General features: G+C 53.1%; 7 protein-coding genes across 7 annotated transcripts; 3 read left to right on the forward strand and 4 right to left on the reverse strand.

The window, feature by feature from the left end:
• Positions 1–43: 43 nt before the first annotated feature.
• On the reverse strand, positions 44–1,440 carry BGZ61DRAFT_492611 (thiamine diphosphate-binding protein; the record flags this gene model as incomplete). Its single annotated transcript, XM_046250569.1, has 2 exons — positions 44–817; positions 868–1,440. The coding sequence occupies 2 exons, from the start codon at positions 1,438–1,440 to the stop codon at positions 44–46; spliced, it is 1,347 nt and encodes a 448-aa protein (XP_046107116.1).
• Positions 1,441–2,549: 1,109 nt separating this feature from the next.
• On the forward strand, positions 2,550–3,531 carry BGZ61DRAFT_347734 (UbiE/COQ5 methyltransferase; the record flags this gene model as incomplete). Its single annotated transcript, XM_046240004.1, has 2 exons — positions 2,550–2,818; positions 2,874–3,531. 2 exons carry the CDS (start codon positions 2,550–2,552, stop codon positions 3,529–3,531), a joined length of 927 nt encoding a protein of 308 aa, XP_046107117.1.
• Positions 3,532–3,730: 199 nt separating this feature from the next.
• Positions 3,731–6,661, reverse strand: BGZ61DRAFT_202141 (uncharacterized protein). The gene is made up of 5 exons (XM_046237925.1): positions 6,480–6,661; positions 5,997–6,144; positions 4,184–5,944; positions 3,881–4,147; positions 3,731–3,743 (listed from the first exon to the last, which is right to left on the reverse strand). Exons 1-4 carry the CDS (start codon positions 6,486–6,488, stop codon positions 4,068–4,070), a joined length of 1,998 nt encoding a protein of 665 aa, XP_046107118.1. The 5' UTR covers positions 6,489–6,661; the 3' UTR covers positions 3,731–3,743; positions 3,881–4,067.
• A 2,817-nt stretch (positions 6,662–9,478) lies between these two features.
• Positions 9,479–12,876, forward strand: BGZ61DRAFT_417000 (uncharacterized protein; the record flags this gene model as incomplete). The annotated part of the gene is made up of 3 exons (XM_046243399.1): positions 9,479–9,943; positions 10,102–12,594; positions 12,646–12,876. The coding sequence occupies exons 1-3, from the start codon at positions 9,938–9,940 to the stop codon at positions 12,874–12,876; spliced, it is 2,730 nt and encodes a 909-aa protein (XP_046107119.1). The 5' UTR covers positions 9,479–9,937.
• An 862-nt stretch (positions 12,877–13,738) lies between these two features.
• On the reverse strand, positions 13,739–14,829 carry BGZ61DRAFT_347384 (uncharacterized protein; the record flags this gene model as incomplete). The annotated part of the gene is made up of 2 exons (XM_046239965.1): positions 13,739–14,181; positions 14,214–14,829. The coding sequence occupies 2 exons, from the start codon at positions 14,827–14,829 to the stop codon at positions 13,739–13,741; spliced, it is 1,059 nt and encodes a 352-aa protein (XP_046107120.1).
• Positions 14,830–15,762: 933 nt separating this feature from the next.
• BGZ61DRAFT_586895 (uncharacterized protein) lies at positions 15,763–18,114 on the forward strand. The gene is made up of 2 exons (XM_046256463.1): positions 15,763–16,131; positions 16,199–18,114. Exons 1-2 carry the CDS (start codon positions 15,887–15,889, stop codon positions 17,982–17,984), a joined length of 2,031 nt encoding a protein of 676 aa, XP_046107121.1. The 5' UTR covers positions 15,763–15,886; the 3' UTR covers positions 17,985–18,114.
• A 3,521-nt stretch (positions 18,115–21,635) lies between these two features.
• Positions 21,636–22,653, reverse strand: BGZ61DRAFT_202196 (uncharacterized protein). The gene is made up of 3 exons (XM_046237926.1): positions 21,989–22,653; positions 21,828–21,936; positions 21,636–21,773 (listed from the first exon to the last, which is right to left on the reverse strand). The coding sequence occupies exons 1-3, from the start codon at positions 22,483–22,485 to the stop codon at positions 21,756–21,758; spliced, it is 624 nt and encodes a 207-aa protein (XP_046107122.1). The 5' UTR covers positions 22,486–22,653; the 3' UTR covers positions 21,636–21,755.
• Positions 22,654–22,726: the final 73 nt, after the last annotated feature.

The raw sequence follows: 22,726 nt of genomic DNA on the forward strand, positions 1-22,726 counted from the left end.
ATACGTGAAACCTAGTCCAATCCCTATCCGTCCTTCCCGGCCATCAATCCTTCAAACTATCTTTACCCCCCTCAAACTCCCCCACGTCATACTCGTCCGGATACTTGTCGAGCATACCCTTGAGCTCCTTCATCTGCGCCTTCAAATCTTCCGTCATCTCCTCGTACACATCCTCAAACATCACCCGGATCGGCGGCTTCTTCTCGCGCTCCGCCTCGCTGAATCCCTTCAGGATCTCCTTACGCAAGCTATCTCGCGCCTCCTTCTCCTTGGCCTCGTCCCAGATACCCTTAGCCTCCATCCACTTGCGCAGCCGCGTTATGGGGTTGTCGCGGCGCTTCCAGTCCTCGACTTCAACACGCGCGCGGTACGCAAACGAGTCGTCCGATGTGCTGTGATGCGATACACGGTAGGTCATTGCCTCAATGAGGACCGGCTTCCCGCCATCTTGGAGTGCCATTTCTCGAGCCTTCTTGGTCGCTTCTCGTACTGCCCAGATGTCGTTTCCATCGATACGGATCGTGTCAATTCCATAGCCCAGCCCACGACTAGCAATACCATCACCACGGTATTGGTCAAGCGTCGGTGTTGAGATTGCGTAGCCGTTGTTTCGGCAGATAAAGATGACAGGACATGACCTTGTAGCAGCAATGTTCAATGCTGCATGGAAATCTCCCTCGCTTGCGGCTCCTTCTCCAAAGAAGGCGGCAACCACACGAGGCTTGACATTGGGGTCCTGTAACCGTTGCATCTTCAAGGCATAAGCCGCCCCTGACGCCTGCGGAAGCTGAGTTGCCAATGGTGATGAGATGGAGTGCTTTATCATGTCAGCTCAAGCTCATCCCTTCCCAGCCAGGCGATACTCACGATGTTCAATTCCTTGCTTCCGTAGTGCACCGGCATACTCCTACCCCTCCCTGGATCGTTCTTGTTGGCGAACAGCTGAGCCATAAATTCTTTTACCGTCCACCCACGCTCTTTGAAAACGCCCTGTTCGCGGTACTGGCAGAACATGACGTCCTCCCGGTCGAGGACGCTGGAGGACCCCACGCTGACAGCCTCCTCACCTGCACTCACCATGTAGAAGCTCAGCCGACCCTGTCTCTGGGCATCAAACATGATCAAGTCCATAATTGAAATAAACAGCATGTCCTTGTATAGCCGGATGACCTCCTCATCCGCAATGTCGGGCGTGAAGGACGGGTCCACGACTACGCCATGCTGGTCCACCACGCGATACGTGGGCAGGGCCGGGTACGATTCGGGGTCCTCAAACTTGAGACTATTCACGAAGGCGCTCTTCAGCGCTCCGGGGAACGAGACATGGTCCGAATTAGGGCGCTGGGAGATGCTGCTAGCCGCTCGAACGAAGGTGGGCATGGATGGTCTGGCCAGAGCGGCGGTCCGCTGGGCGACGTGCCGCAGAGTCCGGGACTTCATGGAGGCGGCTCGTCCGTCTCTTGGGTGTTCTCCGTTCGAATTGAGAGCCTGGCAACCTTCAATCGGCTTCTTAGGGATCTTAGAAGATGAGGAAGTTGGATGGTTTGCCGAGGGGGACTACCCGGAGACCAGAAGTCTGGGGTAGCGACGTCATGCTGAGCCGACTCCAACCGTGTAAGCCGAGACAAAGATAAGCCGTTATTTGACGAGAGCTCGGCAACTCAAACAAGCTCCGATTGATTGTTCGCAGCGTGGACTCGGCTCTGCTGGACCTTGAGAGCTAAGGAATTGCCCCTGGTTGCCGTTCAGCGACCCGAGCCTCGAAATGACCCTGCCGCCAGCCTCAGGTCTACTTTGGAGACCTTGCAGCCATCCCCCACACATCCCTTATCGGCCGACCCCACGTTGCGATAAACCTCAACTTCAGCTCGCAGCTGTTTGCCAGCTGCCAGCTGTTGAAATGCGCCAGCACCCAAACAAAGAGCAAGAAGAAGTAGCAGAGAGACCAATTCGCTTAGAAATTCACCATGTTATGTAAATTTCCATTTGAAAATTCACAATTCAAACCATTACCCATCTACATCACAACACAGCCTGTAACATGCACGCAAGCATCGCCAGACACCAAGCAGCAGAATACCACAGCAGCGGCTTCGGACCCAGGATGAGCCCAGCAGGCAGTATCGCACTGCTCCTCGTCGGCTTGTTTGCTCTATTTGTGCTTATTGGCTGGTACTGCAGAAAGTCAGTCCACGGCTTTGTGCAGGCACTTTTCAGGCATCGCCAAAAGATCCGCGAGCGCTCCCAAGCCGCTGAGTCCACAACTTCAACTGCCGGAAGCTCCGTCTAAAAGGTGAGACGATTTGCATCGACCACACACCGAGCAGCATCGGATTAACCTCCGACTCCAGTACTTCTTTGTCGCTGTTCCAGGAAGCGTGTGAATGTCCAGGTCAGCCACAGTGGCTTGGACAAGGCTGAACGACTATCACCTGTAGCGCCCCACCAGTGCGAACAGCAAATTTCCAAATTCCTCTCAGCCTCGTATGATCGAACTGACCTCCATCATAGACCATCCCCGCGCCCCAACGGCCCAAGAACTGCCCACGATGGCCTCCCGCACAGCTCTTCGGGGCTTCTCCCGCTCTATTAAGCCCTCGACATGTCCCATCCGCCTCGCCCGCCCTTTCTCCAGCTCCAATGCCGTCCACAACAACCCCCACACCACTCCCACCTCCGACCGACCCTCCCACTTTGGCTTCGAAACCGTCTCCGAGGGCGAGAAGCAGCAGCGTGTTGCCGGTGTCTTTTCCAGCGTCGCCGACTCTTATGACAAGATGAATGATTTCATGTCCTTGGGCATTCACCGGTTGTGGAAGTGGGTTTTGTCATGACCTGACCTGCCGCTCCGAAACTAACAGACATCTTCCCAGGGACTACTTCATCTCATCGCTTAACCCCGGCGCCACCAACCCTCCTGGCCAACCGCAGCGTATCCTAGACGTTGCTGGAGGCACTGGCGACATTGCCTTCCGTATGCTCCAACACGCCCACATCCAAAACGGCAACTCCAATGTCGAAGTCACCATCTCCGACATCAACCCCGACATGTTGGGTGTCGGTCGTCAGCGCTCCCTCGAGCTTCCCGCAACCTACCAGTCCGCCCTCTCCTTCCTCGAGGCCAATGCGGAGGTTCTGCCGTCGTCCATTAAGGACAACTCGCTCGACCTCTACACTGTTTCCTTCGGAATCCGCAACTTCTCCAATATCCCGGCCGCCTTGAAGGAGGCCAACCGAGTTCTCAAGCCAGGTGGTATTTTTGCCTGCCTCGAGTTTTCCAAGGTGGACAAGTACCCCCTGTTCAATGCCATCTACAAGCAATGGTCGTACGGCGCCATTCCCCTGATCGGCCAGCTCGTAGCCGGCGACCGCGACAGCTACCAGTATCTCGTGGAGAGCATCGACAGGTTCCCCAGTCAAGAGGAATTTAGAGACATGATTATCGACGCTGGATTCGTTGTCGCTGGAAAGGGGTACGAGGATCTGACTGGTGGTATTGCCGCTATTCACAAGGGCATGAAGCCTCTGTAAGATGTTCACGAATCTGTAGTCATATGTAATTATCTCTAGCTAGAGCTAGCCAGGTCACCATGGCAAGCCAGCAGAAGCCAGGCATCGCGAGCAGCCTCTCAAAACACTGGCATTGTATAAATAGAAGGGTATTTCACGTCGCCTCTATCCCTCCCACTCCCAACGCACACACACCCACGCACACAAACATAGACATCCATACACACACCCACCTAATAAGTCAGTCAATCAAGGCCCAGAATGATTTTTTAATTCTCTTCGCGACTGAACTCCATACAGGTCAAAGCTGAAAAGCCAAATCCTCGATGCCGAAGCTCAACAGCCCCGAGATCTCATTAGGTACACATACATGAAAACGCAGTTGGAAGGACTCCTTCCTCCGTTTCTCCTGCCCCTTGTCCCCCCACCCCCTAAACTAAAAGCACATGCGGACGAAACAGGGATGCCGCAAGGACGAAGCTAAGTGCTGCGGCCATGAAGGCGGACCACGGTCTCGTAGGGCAGAATGTATCAATATTCGGTGTCGAAGAAGTCATTTAATCGGCAGAGGGAGTCGAGGGAGCGGCGGCCGGCGACGAGGTACCGGTATCGCCCTTAATGCCTCCTCGACCGCGAACTCCACGGCCACGCTCTCCACCGCGACCGCCTCGACCACCACGTCCACCACGTCGGGTAGATTCAGAATCACTTGCACCACCGGCGCTGCGGTAACCGCTCGTGTTGGTAGCACCGCCACGCGCGCTGTTGCCCCAGTTTCCAGCGCCGCCTCGGGTGCTGAAAGTCTTGCCCTCACGATGTTGGAAAATCTTGACCAGAGGCTTGGATCGATCTTCTTGGGTTCGGGTCTTCACCTCCTCGGGCAACCGGGCCATGGCAGCATCACGGTCGTCAAGAGTCTTGAACTGAACAACCTTGTTCGAGTTGCCCCATTTCTCAACCTTGACGATCTTAGGCTTGTCCTCGTCATCAAACAGGTCCCGGCACTGCTCCTCAGAGCTGACGTTCATAATGAACAAGCCAATAATGTCAGATGCAGATGTCTTAGGGACAGGAGAGGACACAGGCTCGGGGCCATTAGCAGAGCCGTTTGCGCCGGCGGTGACGGTCGTCTTCTCGGTGTCCTTAGCGGGAGGGGGGGGAGCAGGCGTGCTAGAACTCTGGCTAGGCTGGGGGGTTGCTGGCTTCGGAGGGGCGGATAGGGGCGTCGCCACTGTAGGCTTGGGAGGCTGCTGTGACGAGGGCTGTCGGCTGGTGGGGGGGGGAACACTGGACTGTGTCGAGGGAGGCGCAGGGAGACCACCAGTGGAGGGGATCGGGCCCATACCGGGTTGCTGCTTGGCACCGCGGTGGGAGAAATTGAAGCCCTGAGCGCGCATCTCAGTACCAATGCGACCATCCTGGATCTCCAAAACCAAGTAACCGAAGGCGGCATCTGCCAGGTTGAAGTTCCACATGTTCTTGAAGGCACTCTCGTCCACCTGGCCAAGGGCGGCTTGGCCAGCAACAGGTCCACCGAAGGGGTTACCACCGGCAGCGGTTGTGGGCATCTTCTCGACGATCTGCAGAGCGTTCTTGAGGAGGTTCTGTTGGGCTTCGTTCTGCTGGATGGCAGGCTCAACCTCGCCCTTGACGGTTTCCCAGACGTCATTGAAGGAGGCCTTGGATGCGGCAAGCTTTCCGCGGTAGTGGTCCAACGTAGGGTTGACGCTGAACTCGTTGTAGGAGCTGCCATATCGGAAGTGAAGACCGGCGGAGATGGAGAAGTCGGCCTTGAGCGTCACTGACAGCTGGTTAAGAATGCCCTCACGGGCAGGCGAAGCGTGAGTAACAAAGATGCGGGTCTCGGTAGGGTCGTAGACTCGGTGCGCAGTGTCGACAAGCTCGCCCATCTGCAGGAGAGTCGTCCACATGGTTCCTTGTCCACCGGCAATGGTAGTTCGACCCTCGCCATTGTCAAACAGTTTGTGCATAACAACTGCGCCACCCAGGCCGAGTAGTCTCAGCTTGACGCCGCCGATCTCCAACAGCATTGACCGAGCCTCGTCGATGATGTGCAGGTTGGGAACCTTGTATTCGGTGGTTCGGAACTTCTCGAGTACTCGGACATCCTCACAGGCACCCCATACAGTGTAGACGGGTACATCGAGCTTGAGCGCTCCGGTAAGGAGGAGGGGAAGCTCGGAGAGGGGCAGGTCGGAAGGGGCGAATCGGGTCTTGACAGGGCCGGGTCCGCCTTGTTGGATCGCCTTCTTGACAGGCTCGGGGATCAGGGGAGAGTATTGAGCGACATGCTTAAGCGTCTTCTCGGCGATTCGTTCCAACGAAGTGTCATCATAGAAGCCGAAGTCGCCGGTGTGGATGATGTGGTCAGCTCGGGCCTGTTTCGCGAGATCGTTGAGGGATCTCAAGTTTCCTGCGACGCGATTCAGTCATGTTGCAGCGAATACATGGTCGAGGTAGCTCACCTCGAACATCTGCGATGCAGAGGACTCTGATGGGGCCGGTCTGGATGATGCGGCCCTGGTTGGGCAGAAGCGGAGCAGCGCCGTGAGGGGGGAGGCCGCTCGCACCGTTTTGGAGGTAGCCTGAGCCTGGGTTATTGTACGGTCGCGGCTGCTTTCTGTTAGCGACGGGTCGAGCAGACGAGGCATCTCGCCACAGAGCCGAGAAGGGATCGTAGCTGGTGGGGGATGGCATGGTCGAGTCCGTTCGAGTCTCGCAAGTCGGGCACTTGGGACGCGGCGCAACGAGCAGGGAGACGCGGACAGGGGGGAATGAAAGGTGAAGCTTGTGCGGGATTCGAGGCGGCAGATGGGGGGGAAGTGGGAGAGGATGCAGCCAGGTCGCCGGCCTTGCCAGCTGCGAGACGGCTGGCAGCGCTGGCGAGGGCGGCGAGCCTGAGGTGCCAGTGCAAGTGGAAGGACAGGGCGATCCAAGGTTGGACTCACAGCAGCCATTCTATCAATCAACTGATGCGGTCGAGGGCGGTCGTGGAGCAGGTCGTCGGTCGGTCGCGCAGGTGCAGGTTCTCGGTACGGGCGCGGAGGGTTATGATGGGTATCAAAAGAAGATGGCGACGAGGAATGGAAAGGATAGGAAGCAATCACGGGGGGTGGATTTTCGCAGCTCTAGCAAGCCTGGCTAAGTAGAGATAATTTTCTAGAGGTGGCCCCAACCTGGGACACCTCTGCTCCCCCTTTAGGCTTAGCCTCTTCCAGCTGTACGGGGAGCCACTGAGCCAGCACTGTGAGCCAGCAGCCCAGAAGCCCAGCAGCCACTGCCCGCGCTGCTAACGGGCAGGCAGGCAGGCTTCCCACGCGCAACACCGCTCAACACGCGACGGTTAATGCTCGGCACGTGGCACAACCCTACAAACAATGAGCAACCATTGTCCTTGCACCCGAGTTGTGCGATGCGCCGCAGCTTGGCGATAACAGCGTGCATACATAGTACATGATCCAATGTGCTGCTTCCTTAGTTGGCCATTGCTCAAGCAGGAATGACAACTTTCATTTCCAGGCCCTGATCTAGGCTGGCGCGGGGGGCCTCTTTGTTAGCTCCAAAATGCGGGTCATGTCTGTACCACGCGGAGCAATGTTACGTTGCCAGATCTCAACTCTTTCGTTGCCGAGTCACTTGTTCGTCATCATTACCAACTCAGAAATGTCTATCGTCCCATATCTGCTTCTCGGCCCAGAATCGACGGCACAATCTAGTTACGTTGGTTCTCATTTTCTGCGTCGCCCGATGGTTCTCCTCTTGACATTAGAGTCTCTTAATATACTTAAACATGTGTAAGTTAGAATATGGGATGTTGGAGTTGTGTGATCGCTTTGGCTCTGTGTCCTTTTATTTTGCTAGTAGAGATAATCAGGTTTGAACGAGGAGCGCTGTATCCGTGTCGTTTCCGAGTAAAGTTCTATCACCTACCTTAGTAAACAATGATGATATTGAAGTAGGTAGTGTACATGTGTAGTAGTAAACATGTCCAAGCTGTTAGCAAGCTCTTAAGTTATATAAGTCAGCAACAAGGGTACAGTAAACCTCACATCTACTCAACATGGTATGATGATTGCAAACTTGACAAATCTTCAAACCGACACCAAGCAAAATACAAACCGACCGTAAATAAACTGTTCTTATAGCATCCCGGTTGGATGGCAGCTACCCTACACGGACGGGACTGTGTTGCGCCAACATTTCCAAGTGGGGAACCGACAGGGCACCTTCTGACAGCAGACTCACTTGAACGGATTGCAGCCCTGTAGATTTCACAACTCGGCAGGGGCCGAAATCAGCAGGAGAAAGGTGAGATGGCAAGTGACTATATCGAATATCACCAGCCATGGGTTGTGAGCTGCGAAGCCCAGTGAGACAGGCTCTGGTTGGTGGACCTGGCCGCTTAAAGAAATGACGAGGGCGCTTGGAATAGGAGACCATGGCCAGGAGAGGCAAGGAGACACAAGTGGAGTGGTGCGACTTTAGCTGAAGCCACCGGGTTGTGGGCGCTGTGGGCATTGTGGCGGGGTTGCTGCAGACCCAGGCCCAGATCCAGACCCAGACCCGAAGGTGCCGCCCAGAACAGAGCGGTCCAGATCTTAGCAGCACAAAGAGGACGAGTTAAGGCTTGGAAAGGGAGAATATAGACAAGGACTTGCTTGTTACGAGAAGCAAAGGACCGGTGTGTAACACGGCGACGATCGCGGCTTGGAGCCACAACCCAAGACTGGCTATCAAAAGTCTTTTGAGATGCAGGTGGGCCGCGCTGCCAGGTCTGCCGCCGCTTCCTGCACCAGCCCGGACGGAGGCGCCAGGGCATCAATCCACTCTCTTCAGGTTGGGATACTTGTGGGGATGGTGTGTGTAGAGGCTCAGCCAGCGGCGGTTTGTGGACGAGGCATGTGTGTCTGTGGGTGTGGTGTCGTGTGCCTGGTATGCAGAAGCAGTATATACCTACTCTGGAACGCGATTGACATGCCGGGTTGTATGGGAGTCAGGGTTGTCTGCAATGTCTGCAATATCCGCAGTGTCCGCTGCATAAGCGGGAGACAAAGCCTGCGTGTGTCCGGCGGCATGTCGTGTGTGTGCCGTCGCACTTTCGAATGTATTTACATCGTATCCATCTCGGGATACATCTCTGCTTGAGACACGCTGACTGTCAGCGGAGCAGTGGTAGGCGCGCGCCGAGAAGAGAGGCGCCGTCACGAGGTGATGTGTTGCAAGGGGCGCTAACTCCCCGTGATACAGCCTGCATTCTCCTTAGCCTACCTGATGATCAGCAAAAGCCGTCCATCCATTCGTCCATTCATCCATCCTGCAAATATCTCTGCCCCCATCCATACCACACCTGTTGGCCTGTGTGCATGTAACTCGGGGTCCGGTACGAAGTACGTACGCCATCTAAGAGTGAAGGATCGCCTATATTCCAGGGGGAGCGGATCCATGTACAGTACCAGACGTCGGCCTCAATGATCCATGCCCCGGACGGGCTGCCTGCTGCCACGACCGCATCTCCGGGCCGTCCGTTTCCAGGGCTGGAGCTTGGGCTTGGGATTTCTGCACTTCGTTGATCTTGGCACATCGCTGTTGCATCACAGACTCAGACTCAGGCTCAGACTCAGGGTTATGTAGCGTGCCTGGTAGCCCGTTTTAAAGTTAGGTGCATGGAGAGCCCCGAACCCTGGCAGGGGAGCACCCTCCAGAGTGGTAACGGAGCCCGTTAGTGGAGATGTAGGGGGCCCCTGGGGGCGATTCGGGCGAATACAGGAGGCCGTGGGCCTCTGAACCATTCACGGGCGGCGACGGGCGCCATTTCTAGCGCCAGATGGCACTGTGATGCAGTGGAACAGCCTGCTGGCAACCGCTCTGACGACGCCACGTGACACGTTCATGCCCTGGCCACCACCCTTTGATTGCGGCCCGGGGAAACACTCGATGTGGTACCGACCGACCTACCTATCTTGCCTTGGGCGCTTCGACGAACTAACCCAGCGTACCTATCTCGCTGCTCTCTGTCTCCGCCAACGCCCAGCCCAGCCAAGCCCAAACTGCGTCTTTCTCGAAGGCCTTCACAGACACGACACCCCGCCATCCCGAGCGTCATCCGCGTGCGGCTTGATGCCAAGGGTCCCTTGACGGCCTACGTCCAAACCAGCGGCTCTCCTCCCTTGGCGCCTCCTCCCATGCGACGACAGGCTCCGCGAGGACACCGACTCAGGAGGTGATTGAACCTCTCCCAACTCCGACTTCTCGACAACTGCCTCCAGTCGCGCCGCCCGAGCCGTGGTGCCCGTATGCCCATGATAACGCCAACAACCTTCAAGAACCCATTTGACAGCCAAGCCAGGAATCTGGACAGGCTCCCGTTGGCGTCTTGGCCTCCGCTGAGGTCCCTCCCCAGCCGTCGATGATGGTGCGTCTTATCATACCCAACTCCCAGCTCGCGTGCTCTCTGGTCGGCATCGATGGCGTTCGACCTCTCACGCCCCCGAGGACATTCTGCTGCGTCATCGTTGCCCTTCCCCGTGGATTCCCCATCGCGACCCTTGCTGACCTTGACATGATCTGCAGACCTCATCTCGACCCCGCGGCGATGTTGGCGGCAGCTTCGCTAGCAGACGCGGTCACACAAGTCAACTCTCCATCTCCGACCCCAGCCATCATGTTACCGAGGCTATCGGCACCCTCTACGGTGAGGACGACGACTCGGGATCTGAAGGAGGCCGGCCGCTGAGCTTCATCGGTGGATCGCCTTATCAGGAGCATCTCCCGCGGCCTACGCAACAAGATGACTTCCTATCGCCCGATCGTTTGTCGCCCGACCCCCGGAAGCCACTCACACGCTCCGTTACGGAACCCCTTGATATGATGTCAATGAATGGTGAATATGGCGTCAAAACATCTCAGCCACTCCCGAACAGGGGCATGAGCAACCGAAGTAACTCGTTCGAACAAGCCCCCAAGTCGCCCCTCTCCCCGACTCTATCATTGCGCGATGTTCAAGCCGATTCCTCAAACTCGCCGTTTTCTCTACCCAACATCGAACACCCAAACGACATTGCCCAGGAACTCAGCAACCTGCAAGCGCTAAGGCGTCTGTCGATGGATGTTGGAAACAACAAGGATCCCGATATGCCTCCAATGTCCCTCATGGCAATGCCTGCGATAGCCCCCAGCGGCGACGACGACGAAAACGACCCCTCGAGGCTTCTATGGGTGCCCGCGCGGGTACATCCGGAACTTGCGCCAGGAGAGTTCAAGTCTTTTCTGGAGAAAAGAGTTCACTCGATTCGACGAAGGTCTGGTGACTCTTTTCTCTCCGTGGACGGTGATTCTAGCCAGAGCGACTCGGGTGGAGGACTGAGACGAAAGAAATCGATGCTGTCCCGCCAGATCGACAACTCTGGCGGGCGAGGAGCTGTTGGCTATGTCGATGGTGCCGACGCACTGGACAGGCGGCGATCCCGAGGAAGTTATCAAAGCCATGAACTCAGCCTTGACGAACTTGTGAAGGATCCTACCAAGGCCGTGCAGAAGCTCACACAAGACTCCCAGGGGTCAGCAGGCCCGGAGGGTAGCGTCGATGACATGCCAATTCTCCCGGTGGCACCGGGAATGGGTCTCCGTCGTTCTACTCGCACAACATATCGTAAGGGTGGAAGTATTCGTTCCGGCGAGAGGACACCCTTCTCTAAGCGCGCAGTAAATCGTAACTTTGATGGTGAATCCGCTGAATCAGGTTCCACATCTCCGCTTGAAGCACCCCCAGGCCACGGCCTCTCAAGAGTACAATCAGAACCACTGGCAGATAATTACTCACGGCCGAATCGCTCCGTGAGGAGACAGAACAAGTTTTCTCAAGAATCACTTGGGGGCTTTGATCCCTTTGATGGAGCGTCGCAGGAGTCAAGCGCTCCCCCCCCTGCCGAGACATTTCAGGATCAGCTACCGGTTCGAACATCATCAACATCATCTGTGCCAATCATCGAGACCTCCACCCCCGAAGAGCCGGCTGGCACTGAAGACGACTCGCTCTCGAGGTCTTTCCCTCAAAGATCATCCTCTCAAGCGGCCCTTGAACAGGAGCCGACGGTCGACGAGCCTCCCCCACGATCCAGCCGGCGCAACGCAAGTCGCCAGACCGTCCCCCAATCATCGCCTCAGCAATATACTTCCCGATCCTCTTATCCACAAGGACAATCCCTGAATGACAACCTAACGGCAAACCCTGCGCCTCTTCCAGGTGGCGGCGCCGCCCGTACCGATAGCCTGACATTCATCCCGACGATTACTCAGGAGGAGAAGAAACCTGACAAGAAATCCAAGAAGGATCGGGACGATGACTCGAGCAGCGTGTCTACGAAATCGAGCAGCGCTTGGAAATGGTTCAAGAGCGGAGCGGATGACAAGGAGAAGAAGAAGGAAGAGAATAAGAAGTCGAAGACCAAGTCACTGGTCGAAAAGGCTCAGGACAACGTGAGGTTGGATGTGATACAAACATCTATCGACAAGAACGGCACGAAGGGTCGCGAAAGCCTAATCATGGAGCGCGAGAACACGGACAGCAAGCTTCAGGAGGAGCGGAAGAAGGAAAGCCACCGCAAGAGTGATGCTAAGAAAGAAAAGGATGGGAACATCTTCTCGTCTATATTCGGTGGAAGCAAGAAGAAGGAAGAGAAGGAGAAGCACTCGAAGAAGACTCACCACCTCAAAGTCCCCGAAGAACCGGCGTATAAACCCATGGTGCCGGATGTGGACTACCACTGGACAAGATTCCCCCTTTTGGAGGAGAGAGCTATTTACCGAATGGCTCACATCAAACTGGCCAACCCACGCCGATCGCTCCTTAGCCAGGTCCTACTCAGCAACTTCATGTACAGTTATCTTGCCATTGTGCAAGCTATGCACCCACAGATGAACGTACCACTATCGCCTCAACAAAAGCGTCTTGAAGAGGAAGCTCGACGAAAGCAGCAGGAACAGGAGTACTTGGAGCAACAGCAAATGCAGGAGGGTCAGGACTCACAAGAAGCCATTGACAATTATAACTTCGACTACCATCGGGTGAGTGCTGGACCGCCTATTTAATGAGGCCCTTATTAATCATCCTTTTAGGCGGCGGTGCAATACGCAGAATCTGGCGGCAACGACGAGGTGGATTATGTTGACGATGCTCAGATATACGAGGATGAGCACGGAAATGATCACAACAATGGCTACAACTACGACGGGTCTGACGGCTATGGTCAGGGATCAAAGGAATACTATCAATATCACGACAAGGGGGGGGATGATCGCCGGCACGACGGACGGGACGGGCGGGACGGGCGGGACGATATGTGGTGAGAGGGCTGCGACTCGCATCCCCGGGTTGGTCCGCCACCAAGGTTCTATCACTTATATATATAGCCATTTCCATCATCGGCATCACGAACTGCAGAGGCAAGTGCCTGGCAGTTGTGTAACGTTCTTCACAAGTCCTAGCATATGGCGGAGTTTTGGGAGACGGGCGTGTGAAGGTGTCACTGTTTTACAGAGGTCCATTCTTAAACACTTGACGGGATGAGAGTTGGCAATGAGTTGGTGCAGAGGCACAGTCATATATGGGCCATCTCATTCCTTTCTTCGTCTGTTTTTCTTTTTGTTTGGGGTTTCCAGCAGGTTCTTTGCGGAGTTTCGTGCGTCGGAGCAATGAGACAGTTCATTACATGCAGGGAGACATGGTGGATGAACATGCATAGCGAAGGGGGGCAGTTTGACCTTGTTGCTCGGGATGGATTTTGATGATCCGAAACGCCGAGATGGTATGCACGCTGTGTTGGACCAAGGAGCCTCTCGATGTTTGGAGGCTCGTTTTGCGCGCACACAGAGAAAGAGACAACGGAAGTACAGCGGATGTGGAAGATGTGTGTGTAGGATATGGAATAATAGAGAGAGAAATGGAAGAAGTCAATATCCTTGATCTGGTCTGACTGATTATGGGTGACTGAGAAAATTAACAATTTGTCAGGATCTGGATAGGTTTGATCGGGATCTTGGCAAGCAGTTATCTTGATGTTAGACAGCGCTGAAGTGATGAATTCGAGACTAAATACCATGGTTCTGCACTCCCTTTCTTCTTCCTTCTCTTTCTTCCCCCCCACGATGAAGCATCTATGGGCAGCAATGTTCTGAGAATTTTCTTCCTATTCACCGAAGTTCCGGCCTTTCAGTGGTGGATCGGACCGTTGACGAAGCTTGCGAGTTCTAGGCCCTGAATTCCTGACGCGATGGACATGCATGTAGATTCGACGTCTTGATCCAAAATGCAAGAATGATCTCGTAGGGGTTCAGGGATCATCTCTGGTCGCCGCGCATATGGTGTCTGCTCGTACCTCCATCTATCATACTTGGAGGAGGTCGAGTAAATCTTTGCCGATTGAAACCCTCGTACTTTCATTAGCAATGTGTCCAAGGCAAGTTTGTCGAAAGGCCTCGATGGCCGTGGTGAGAACAGCTTTGCTCTTTTCATGTCTCCAATCAACGAGCCAAGCAACAGTGGTCTGCAGCCAGGTGCGCAACGAGGCTTATCGTCGCACAACCTATCCACCTCACTATACAGTGCGGAGACCTCTTTGTCAATGGAGTCTTGCCTCGCGAGCTCAATTGAATCTGTATCGCAGATGAGCATCAAGTGCTGGTACCTATACGAGCTAACGGACCTATGATTTTGGGACGGATGGGAAGGCCAAATGTTGAGATAGGCCCTGTGCTGCAACATATCGCTTTGAGTGTGGCGCACTTGAATACTTCTGGTTCATGAAACACATAGGCAATCAAGATCCACCTGGCGAGGTTTTCGTCGCATTTGGGGTGAGAAAGCTTGTGCTTCAGAGGAGGCATCCACATCTTGGCAAAAAACCAGACGGCTCCTTGGCACTCTAGATCATCGACAATGCTCGCAATCTCAGCCATGTGCTCGAGTGACACTTGTTGCGGGAAATGCTGAGTTTTCCCATGAATGATCTCCATAACGGTACTGAAGGCGTCTGGATCGAACATGGGCTCGAATGTCCAATGACGGAGGCCATCGACTTCCATTGGTCTGGCTTCTTTGAAGCCTCCCGCGAACATCGCTTTCGCACGGCGTGAAGCTAGTTGAAGATGCTTCATGGAGACCTTGAAGTGGAACTCGGAGTGATTCTGGGTCACCTTCCTGGGTTTGTTCTGGTCATCCTCAACACCGACAGCTTCTTCGATACAGGGGAGGATGATCAAGGTATCGCCATCTGGGTCAACGATGACAGTTGAAACAGACATATTTGGTAGCGAGGCAAAGAGCGCAGATTGCGATAGCTGTCTGTTTATCAGCAGATAGGTGTTGGGGACAGGTGGATGATTATCTGGAGTTGCCTCGTGTCTGGAGATGCAGGTTTCCACGCCACTCACGTGAGTCTAGGAGCGGTCAGCCTGGTACCACCTCTGAGTTGTTGGAAGATGACCCTGTATTGCGAAACCTCTGATAGATTGATATCATGACCTTAGTCAGAAGGGGTGTCACGATACCCTTCTCTGACTGGCCCGGTCCATATGGGCCAAAAGCAATTATCAACATCACTATCATCGCTTTGATCACTATTGCTCTACTCGAATTGACCGTATCGGACCCGCCATAAGTTACTTGGTGCAAGACATTAGGAATATGCAATAAAATAAGAACATGCGTCGATATTAGGCCGTGTCTTCTTCACCCGGACGAAAAGGGATGATAGGCTCATGGCTCGAATCAATGGGCTAAGTAGCATTCTCTGTTCTTGGGCACGCAACGATGTTTACTTTTGCACAAATAATCCATCAAACTGAACAGCGGAGATCAAAGGCTGGCACGGCCCTATCCCTGCAGGACGGCGCTTCTGGACCCAATTGTTGTCCTCCCACTGTTTATACCCGTATCTCGATGATAATTGCATCCCAGATGTGGAAGGCCATGTCTTTTGTGCCTTGCGAGTTTCAGACTGCCCCCAAAGCGGCACCGATCCAATAAGGCTAAATCGAAAGTCGTCTCTGATTCGAGAGGATTGCGCATAGCTGGTGAGCACAGCCTTGGCCGACTCTGTTGCGGCCGAACTGGTTTCACTCAACCAACCACGGCAAATGATAAGTGTTGGAACCAACACCAAAAGCCCTGTGGCTGCCTAAATTTTGGCCAGATTCTTCTCGCAAGGCTGATTTCAATTTAACTTAAGTTAAGGAACTTCTTGCCCAAATTTGACAGCAGCGATTCCCACCCCGCCTCTCACCACCACGATCTGTTTTCTTCAATCCCATTCTCCCCAGTCTCGACTTGACCTCTCTTGTTTTTGTATCGCGCAGCATCATGAGTAGCACCAAGCGACAGCTTAGTCTTGATGGAAGCGAAGGCAGCGCTGCCCCTTCCAAGACACGCAAATTGGAAACACAGAAACAAGGAGATGGTCTTCAGATTACCGTCAAGCTGCGCTCAACTTCCAAAGCTGCCAAGAACGCCCCAAGATCGGTAAAGCCAGCTGAATATTATCGCCAGAGGGCAAATTTATTGGGGTGTTTGGATGGTGACGCAGCTGATGAATTGGAAAGCTCGACGTAAGTTGCGATATGGTCACTCGTTGGATTTTGTGCCTTGACCCAACGCTAATTTGCTTCGGTTCAGCGACGAGAACGGCGATGAGGGACATGGCCCTCTGGATGCCGACGGCATTTGTGGCGAACACAAGGATGAGCTCCTAGGCTCTGATTCCGACAGTGTGGATTCCGAAGTTGAACATGGTGAATCTGACGAAGACGACCTTGGTTCCGATTTCGATGAATTTGCAGAGTGGGTGTGGTTGGAGCAAATCGACGCCTTTGCCAACGTGGGGACGGCTCAAGTCGCGCTGTGTGATGCCAAGTTGATCCGGCGCAATCGGATGCGAGATGACTTTTCGAATGAGATAGAGGAACCTTGTGAAGAAACCGCGGCGCTCGGGTCCGACCTATTCGACAGATACGGCCGCCTCCGCCGAGAGTACTACGAGCATGAGATCAAAAAGGGAACTGGGATATGGGACAAGGAGCTTGACGAAGGTGATATTCTCCTCTTTGGAAATATCGCTGTCAATCCCTCGTGGCGTCGTCAAGGAATCGCTGCGAAAATCGTTCAGGCCGTCTTGGACGAGACTAGGCGCAAGTCGACACAGTTCTTTGCCTTTGCCCAGCCGAGTTATGCCGGTCCCCTAGACGACGTGGACGAGGAGGAGAAAGCAAGAATAGAAGCAACAATTGGCGAGCAATTCTTCCGGTCACTTGGGTTCCGGAGAGTCGGTACCTCCACATGGCTTGCATTCGCAGATGATAGTAGCCACCCTTCACGAAGTCTGGCTGCTACTCAAGACATCGATACGGCGGATATCCAAAAACAGCAAGAGGTCATGTCTGATGACATGGAAGTCATCATGACCACCCTCTCTGACCCCTCGATGACTGGAGACCAATGGGTGAGGGAAATTGAAGAGAGGTTTCGAGTTGCGATGGAAGCGCCAACAGTATTATCTACCGATAGGAAGGGCAACACCATCCTTCACTTAGCCGCCATGAGCCGCAAGACAGAAGCAGTCGATCTCATACAGTCCAATTTGCCTCATCTCGCTAGTATTCGCAACATGGAAGGCTATACTCCGGCTGAAGCCTTGCGGAGTGATATGGAGTTGCGGAGGACGAGGTTTGGCATGTCCGATAAATTCGAGGGCTTTGGACGATCGGATGTTACGTGTCTAGCTGCACTTACAAGCACTGACATATTATATCCCAACGAGTCCACGGACTTTGACACCGGGACGACTGCATCAGCTACAGAGGAACAGCTAAGCAAGACCTCCAACACGTTGCGACTGAAGTACGGCTGCACCTGTGGCCAGTGCATTGGAGGATTCCTGAGCCCCAGGATGCTATTCGCATTATTGTGCCAGGCTGAAATTAACCATGACTTTCTATCCGACGAGCTAGATTACAGCGGTCCAGATTGGGTCAGTTTCAACGAAGATTCCCTCAAGCATCTCAGCCCCTCGGTACGAGAAAACCTGAAGACCAACAAATCCATGAGAGAGGGCTTTGCAAATATGTACGATTGCATTGCTCGTTGTCTCAGAGAGAATAATTTACCGAACGAAAGGAATGTCCTGGACTTATGGCGCAACAAAACCAGCGAGTGGCCACCAGTGACGAAGACATACCTCCAAAGGGGCGGAACTGTGGTCGCAGCAGCCACGAACATTTTTGAGAGGGCAATGAACCAGGACGAATGGGCCGGAGATGGAGAGCACATGGAGGTGTTTGAGGAAGAAATCAAGGGCTTGGCCACCTGCCGGAATGACCACGAGTTCGGTTTCGTCGCTGGCATGTGTGGATATAAGAGGATTTCTACTGTTCGTTATGTCGATATGTTGGGGAGAGAGATATAGGCAGGTAAAGGGCGGGTATTAACATGGCTGAGATTATGGGTGTGATTACAATTACTATCTAACGATGTATCTTTTGTGCTCTCCAGCCCCGACTAAGTCTTCCTCGAGCTCGTCCTTGAATTATTCTTTCAGCTTTTCTTCAGAGTCATCCCCTTGGCATCTGGAGCTTCTTTGTCATAGGGGAGGATGACCAAGGTATCATCATCCGAGTCAGATGACATCTAATACTGATATATTTTGTAATTAGGCAAAGAGAGACGACTGCCATCGCCGTTCAGTGGAGGATATCCGATAGGGTAGGTGTTTTTCTGTATTGCCTCGATTAGGGAGTCGAATGTCCCGGGTCCAGCCACATGGGCTTCGCGACACTCAGAAGTGCTTGATACCACACTCCACGAAGTCGACGATATAAGCTGATTGGCATCAACGCCTGGTACATACGACCACAGGCGCTAGAAAATACGGGATCCCGTCCGCTCTCCCTTAGTCAAACTGGCGACCGCTGGAGTAGTAGTCGGGTCGGTGACGACCGGCGAATGCCCGGTGTTGTATGTTCTCTTTTACTTTTTCGTGCTCTATTTTTGCTCACTAGGAGAGCCGGGTAGAGGCATGAGGCGGCCGCGAATGGAAGATGACTGGAGCCCCGAATTCGATGAAGCCAGCCATGCAGAAGCATAATGATGTCGAGGATGTTGTTAATTTTGTGCAACAAAACCTATCATTCGCGCTTTGCCTCCTGTTTGCACGTTTTATAACCACCCACGTTGATGAGACGCTAGCTGAAGATAAATATTGTAGCGCGAGGAATCATATGCCCAAGGTGGCATCTGGGATAGCCCCCCTCCCCTTCGAAGGAGAAAATAGCCCCTTCAGAATCACAACAGCCAAACTTAATCATATTAAACATTTGATTTATAAGGGACAGCATTGTATTCCCTTTAGACAATGATGTTTGTATGGAATGTTTTGAAACTCAATCATGAACTGGCATGGCTTCAGGCCGAGTTCTGGGGCCCGTGGACAAGCACAACGCCAAACTCGCGACAAATCACAATGCATTTAAATGGGTGTCGGATCTACATAGACACCAACCGATATGTACTATTGTAACTAAATGAATATTCTCTAACAAGTTTTGTTGAAGAGAAAATGGCCTACTAGCCTCTCCACGTTGGTTCGCGGACGTTGAATCGTATTCAGAATCCGTCCGAATTATGACCAAATGGGCTGTCAGATGGCAATTACAATTCCAGTCTCTCGTCTTTTAACTTCAATGCCGTTTTTGTCGATTGGAAAAACATCATAGAGTTGCGGGGGTGATTTGCTGGCCCCTCCATGCCGGTAGCATTTCCCCTCTCATGGCAAAACCCCTTGCCGTGCTCTGAGTACTGCGATGAGTTTTTTTGGGAAGCAATTGTTTCTTCCTCAACGGCCAGGAGTAGTGCATCCAATACCAATATCGCATATCTAAGCTTTCTTTCTTTTGCATTCGATGTCTTGTCGATGATGTCCATGATACTTTTCTGAATCTTGAGAAGCCTCTCCTGTCTCACATAAAGGTCCCCACCCGTGGCGCGGAGGTTCCAGATTCTCGGCGATTCATCTTCTGCCAGTCAAGTTGGCTCGTTCTGAAGTCTAGGCGAAACAATGGTATCTTTGATGTCACTGGGCTTATTTGCGCAACACCCGGGGCAGAAGCGGAAGCACCGGGCACACTCAACCTCACCGTCGAATAATCTACGGCACCCAAGGTTCTTATCCACTAGTAGACCCAGCCGCCGAATCTTGGTGTAGAGGGACAACCGTGTTGTCGGTAACCCGGTCACCCGCACTCTGACTGGGGTTTTACTCTGGAACAATCTCTCCAAAAATGTAGTGCTGCGGGTTGGAAATGCCATAGCAGAAAAGGGGCAGGGGAATGGCGGAAATTATCGATACGTCGCCTACGCTGAGACTAGAGAGCTTGGAAAGCAACGACAGGACGTGGGGGCTCAGGACCGAAGATCGGTATGAGAGGACCTCTAAATCTCAATTTTGAGCTCTTCTTTAAGGTCGAGATGCTTCTAGCGCCTCCTCAAAAGCGAACCGGGCATTGAAAGTTGGCGATGCTCGGTCTTAAGAGCTGTCCAAATAGTCCTCGAGTACCGTCTCTGGGACGAGGTCTTGGAATAGCGCTAGGCCTTATGGTAGAGGAATCATCGAGGCCATTATAATTTCGCCGACTTTCGGTATAAGTGTTGAGGCTTCTGCGGTTGAGATGGGTGACGTTGGGGGCAATCCGTTAGCAAATTTCGGAGAGACTACCAATGGTCCTGTGGACTTCAAGAAGAGATTCATTGTGGGATCATTTTAGAATTAAATGAAGTTGGGGGTGGAAACGAATTGAATACACGAAGGTAGAGTCGAAACTCGGTACTAAAGAAAAGAGAGGAAATAGGGGATTCGCTCACTGTTGGAGAATAATCAGCATGCGCATCGCGGACGCACTTAGACAACTCGTTGATACGCTTGTAATTCATTGCCCACTCCAGTCGCTCGCTCGTAGCTAGACCCTGGAGGCCCTGATCAGATAATGGCTTGATGAGACTATCTAGCTCGTCAAGGGAGGTGACGCACTCGCTAAATGTATTTGGGCATCGCCGAGGGGAATGTATAGACCTCTATAGTGGGTTAGAGCTTCTAAGTTAAGTAGTTGTTGGAAGCACAGCATGTTGCGACGCATCATGCCGACATCGTGAAGTGTTGAAGCAGCGAGTTCGGGTGTCTTTTTCACCTTGGAGGCCGTCGATATGGCCTTGTCGAGGGCCTTGAAGATTTCAGACGTCACCGAGATGGAGGATTATCTATTGATTGGTGAGAGATATTGTTGGGGTTTCGAGGATGTCAGAACGAGTTTCAAGGATTGCGAAAGGGATCGAATTGCGGAATGGAAACTGGTTCGCCTTGCGGTTCTCATGAGGCGGTTGGCAGAGCTTCACCCAGGCCTCTAAGCACTGCCACATTGACAAGGGGAACCGCACGCCTGCATATGCCAAGGTATATCGGCCCCTCCGAAATTACCCTCCTTTCTCTCTGTTGATATCCATAGATATGAATGGATTGTCGTAGTATTTTTGGAGCTAAAACGAAGCCTTAATGCCGGGACCTAGCAACAGAAGGTCTAAACGCCATACCAAAGCTATTTATGAAGAGAACGTTCGCGCCTGGAATCGTCATTTGATCTCATAGCGACATAGAGAAAGCTTTTGCAGGAAATGTGGAGATACTAGGAGGAGGGGTTACCTGTGGCAAGGACGTTTATCAACCTGGGCGAGCAGGGGTCGTCTTGCATTTACGAGGCGGTACACCAGACGCTGGATCTAAATAACACCGCTGGCCACGGACCTTTCGAAGAAGATGCCAGACAATCGCGGAAGAGGAAGCACAACAAACTTACAGTAACATCATCGCAATAATCGCTTGGGGCGCATCGATTGAGTATACAGTCTTTGGCCTCGCCGAACCGAAGTTGGAGCAAGGTGGAGCTAAATGACGGTGGTGTATTCTGTTGAGCAGTGTCCAAATGCTGTTCAAAAGAAGAAATGTCTTATCTCCCTCCAATAATTTAGAAACGTAACAAGTGAGTGATAGAGTGACTGCTGAGGATGGCAAGAAGAGTCTGTTTCTTGTCTCCCTGCTAATGTAATCGTTGCTGGGGATGAACATCGAAACAGCGCAAGACCAGGATACCACGAAGGAGACCATATCCCTGCAAGCAATTCTGAACAAACTTTATGAGAGAGAAAGATTCTATGGAGAGAAAGTAGCACGCATAGTCAAAGAGAGTCAGATGACCAACAATACCTCGCCGTTTGCTTCTCGAACAACCCCACTCATGTCCACCGCCCAAACTTGCCGATAGGTACTGGGCTCGACGCAAGCCACGCTGCTTGAGATGATGATCGGTTCAAAACTGAAAGACAGTGTTGGTTCAGCTAGAAGGCATTGGGGGTTCAGTGTTGGACGTCTTTTCTGATCGTTTCCGGAAGCCCCCAAGCAGTCGACCAAACGATCGCCTCCTCATGCCGCGCAGCGGAGACCGTTCAACGACCACCGCATCCACGAGGTCTAGTACGTTGATAAAGATGCGGAATTCAACGTCGTCCTCGTAGCTTAAGCTTTCGTCTCGAAGTGCCTGGAACTCGAGCTCCAGATCCCGCAGCGTCGACGTGCTTGATGCGGTAGAGGGGGGTGACACAGGAGGTGAAAAGGTGCCGCTAGACATCGTGCCAATGGATGCTGGACCAAGGGCACAAACAGTGATTTTGTTTGAGCATCGAATGCAGTTATCCGCAGTCAATGAGACGTGAGAGATTATATCGGGAAGAGGATTGCACTTAACATCGGCCGACTCGGGCGGGGAAGAAGGTGTATTGCCACGCAAGCATGCGTGGGAAGGGGGAGACGTAATGCTCACACTCCATTCCCGTATTCTCGATAAATCACACCTGCTGTGTGACATCTCGGGTGCAGAAGCAAGCCTTTATTGTCATTGGCTTGTCATCTTTTTTCCGAGGCGGCACAATCCACTGTCAAATAAGTGTGCGAGAATGTTGACAAACGGCTCGTGTTCGTGTTACTTGCAGGTCTCCGTGGCTTGATAGCGTAAGCTAAAATTGGGGTTTCCGTCGTATTAAGGAAGGTGAATAGCAAACAATACTTCGACTCAGAGTGTTCAAGGGATGACACGAGCGATGGATGGA

The sequence above is a fragment of the Ilyonectria robusta genome (genome assembly GCF_021365365.1).
Source record: "Ilyonectria robusta strain PMI_751 chromosome Unknown BGZ61scaffold_6, whole genome shotgun sequence".
Lineage (NCBI taxonomy): Eukaryota > Fungi > Ascomycota > Sordariomycetes > Hypocreales > Nectriaceae > Ilyonectria > Ilyonectria robusta.